This window comes from Austrofundulus limnaeus, unplaced genomic scaffold, assembly GCF_001266775.1.
Source record: "Austrofundulus limnaeus strain Quisiro unplaced genomic scaffold, Austrofundulus_limnaeus-1.0 Scaffold22, whole genome shotgun sequence".
NCBI lineage: Eukaryota > Metazoa > Chordata > Actinopteri > Cyprinodontiformes > Rivulidae > Austrofundulus > Austrofundulus limnaeus.
The window spans coordinates 3391329-3392349 of NW_013952424.1; the positions used below are offsets into that span (position 1 = coordinate 3391329).

Below are 1021 nucleotides of genomic sequence, written 5' to 3' on the forward strand. Positions count from 1 at the left end.
TTACGACAAAATGATAAAATTGAATAAATAAATAAATAAATAAATAAATAAATAAATAAAAAATCAGTTTCTTTTGTGTAGTTTAAAGGCAGGAGTCAGGTGGGAGAGAGTTTTTTTTGTGTTTTCTGTGTTTTGGCAGAGAGCTGAAGTCATCGGGCAGACCACGAGGAGCATTTTGGAGCAATCTGACCACAGTGGGGAACACGTGCCTGTTTGTTTTGATTAGAAGACTGAAGAGCTGCTCATGTTCAAGGACGAAGCTAGAAAGGCAACACCAATATGGCACAAGTGTGTGTGTGTCTGTGATTTGCCTTCATTCAGTATTTACTGAAGATTCCTTCGAGTGTCCTTCTGTTCTAATGACACTTCTCCACAGAGCTAAAAGATGGATGCACAGAGACGTGGGAGCAGTGTATGGACATGGAGCGATAAGCTTTCACTCAAACTGCTGCCAGTCACTCAGAGGAAAATGCCTGGTGTGTCAAACTCAAGCATACATCCTTTAAAATAAATAAAAATAAAATTTAAAAAAAGCACACAAAGAAGAATGACAGCGATCGAGCACGACGTTAAAACCTTCACCTTCATACGTCCCACTCTCCAGCAGGGCGCCGCTTTTCTCCAATTCCATAAACCGATCAACGGTCACGAAGTTATAATCCACGCCCGGGACCTCCCCCTCCCTGGGCTGCCGGGTGGTGCCTGTGAATATTTAAAATAAAAAAAGAGAAGGCGGGGTTAGAGCATCGAAGCAGAATGAGACGAGACTTTGTTCTTAGAAAGGAATCAGAACATGGCTGTGAGGAGACACGCCGACCCTGACTCGGCTCTTTTCGTCAAACGTTCCCTTTTATTTCTTTTTTTTGTCCTTCTGAACGGCTCAGACGGAATGTCTGAGCGTTCAGGTGAAGGTAGAAAAAAAAAAAGGAAGGCAAGGAGTTAAGTGATGTCATTTGGACGCCGAGAGGTGAAACCAAGTCCACTTGCATAAAGGTGACACCTTGTCCAACGTTTCACCCCA

At 43.1% G+C, this 1021-nt stretch overlaps 1 protein-coding gene across 9 annotated transcripts in view; it reads right to left on the reverse strand.

The window, feature by feature from the left end:
- magi2a (membrane associated guanylate kinase, WW and PDZ domain containing 2a) overlaps positions 1–702 on the reverse strand; it is a gene marked incomplete at its 5' end in the record, with an annotated part of 97574 nt that extends 96872 nt beyond the window's left edge. For all 9 annotated transcript variants that reach the window (XM_014004279.1, XM_014004277.1, XM_014004274.1 and 6 more), the window contains 1 exon segment: positions 583–702. In XM_014004279.1, coding sequence (XP_013859733.1) covers positions 583–702 — 120 coding nt within the window.
- Positions 703–1021: the final 319 nt, after the last annotated feature.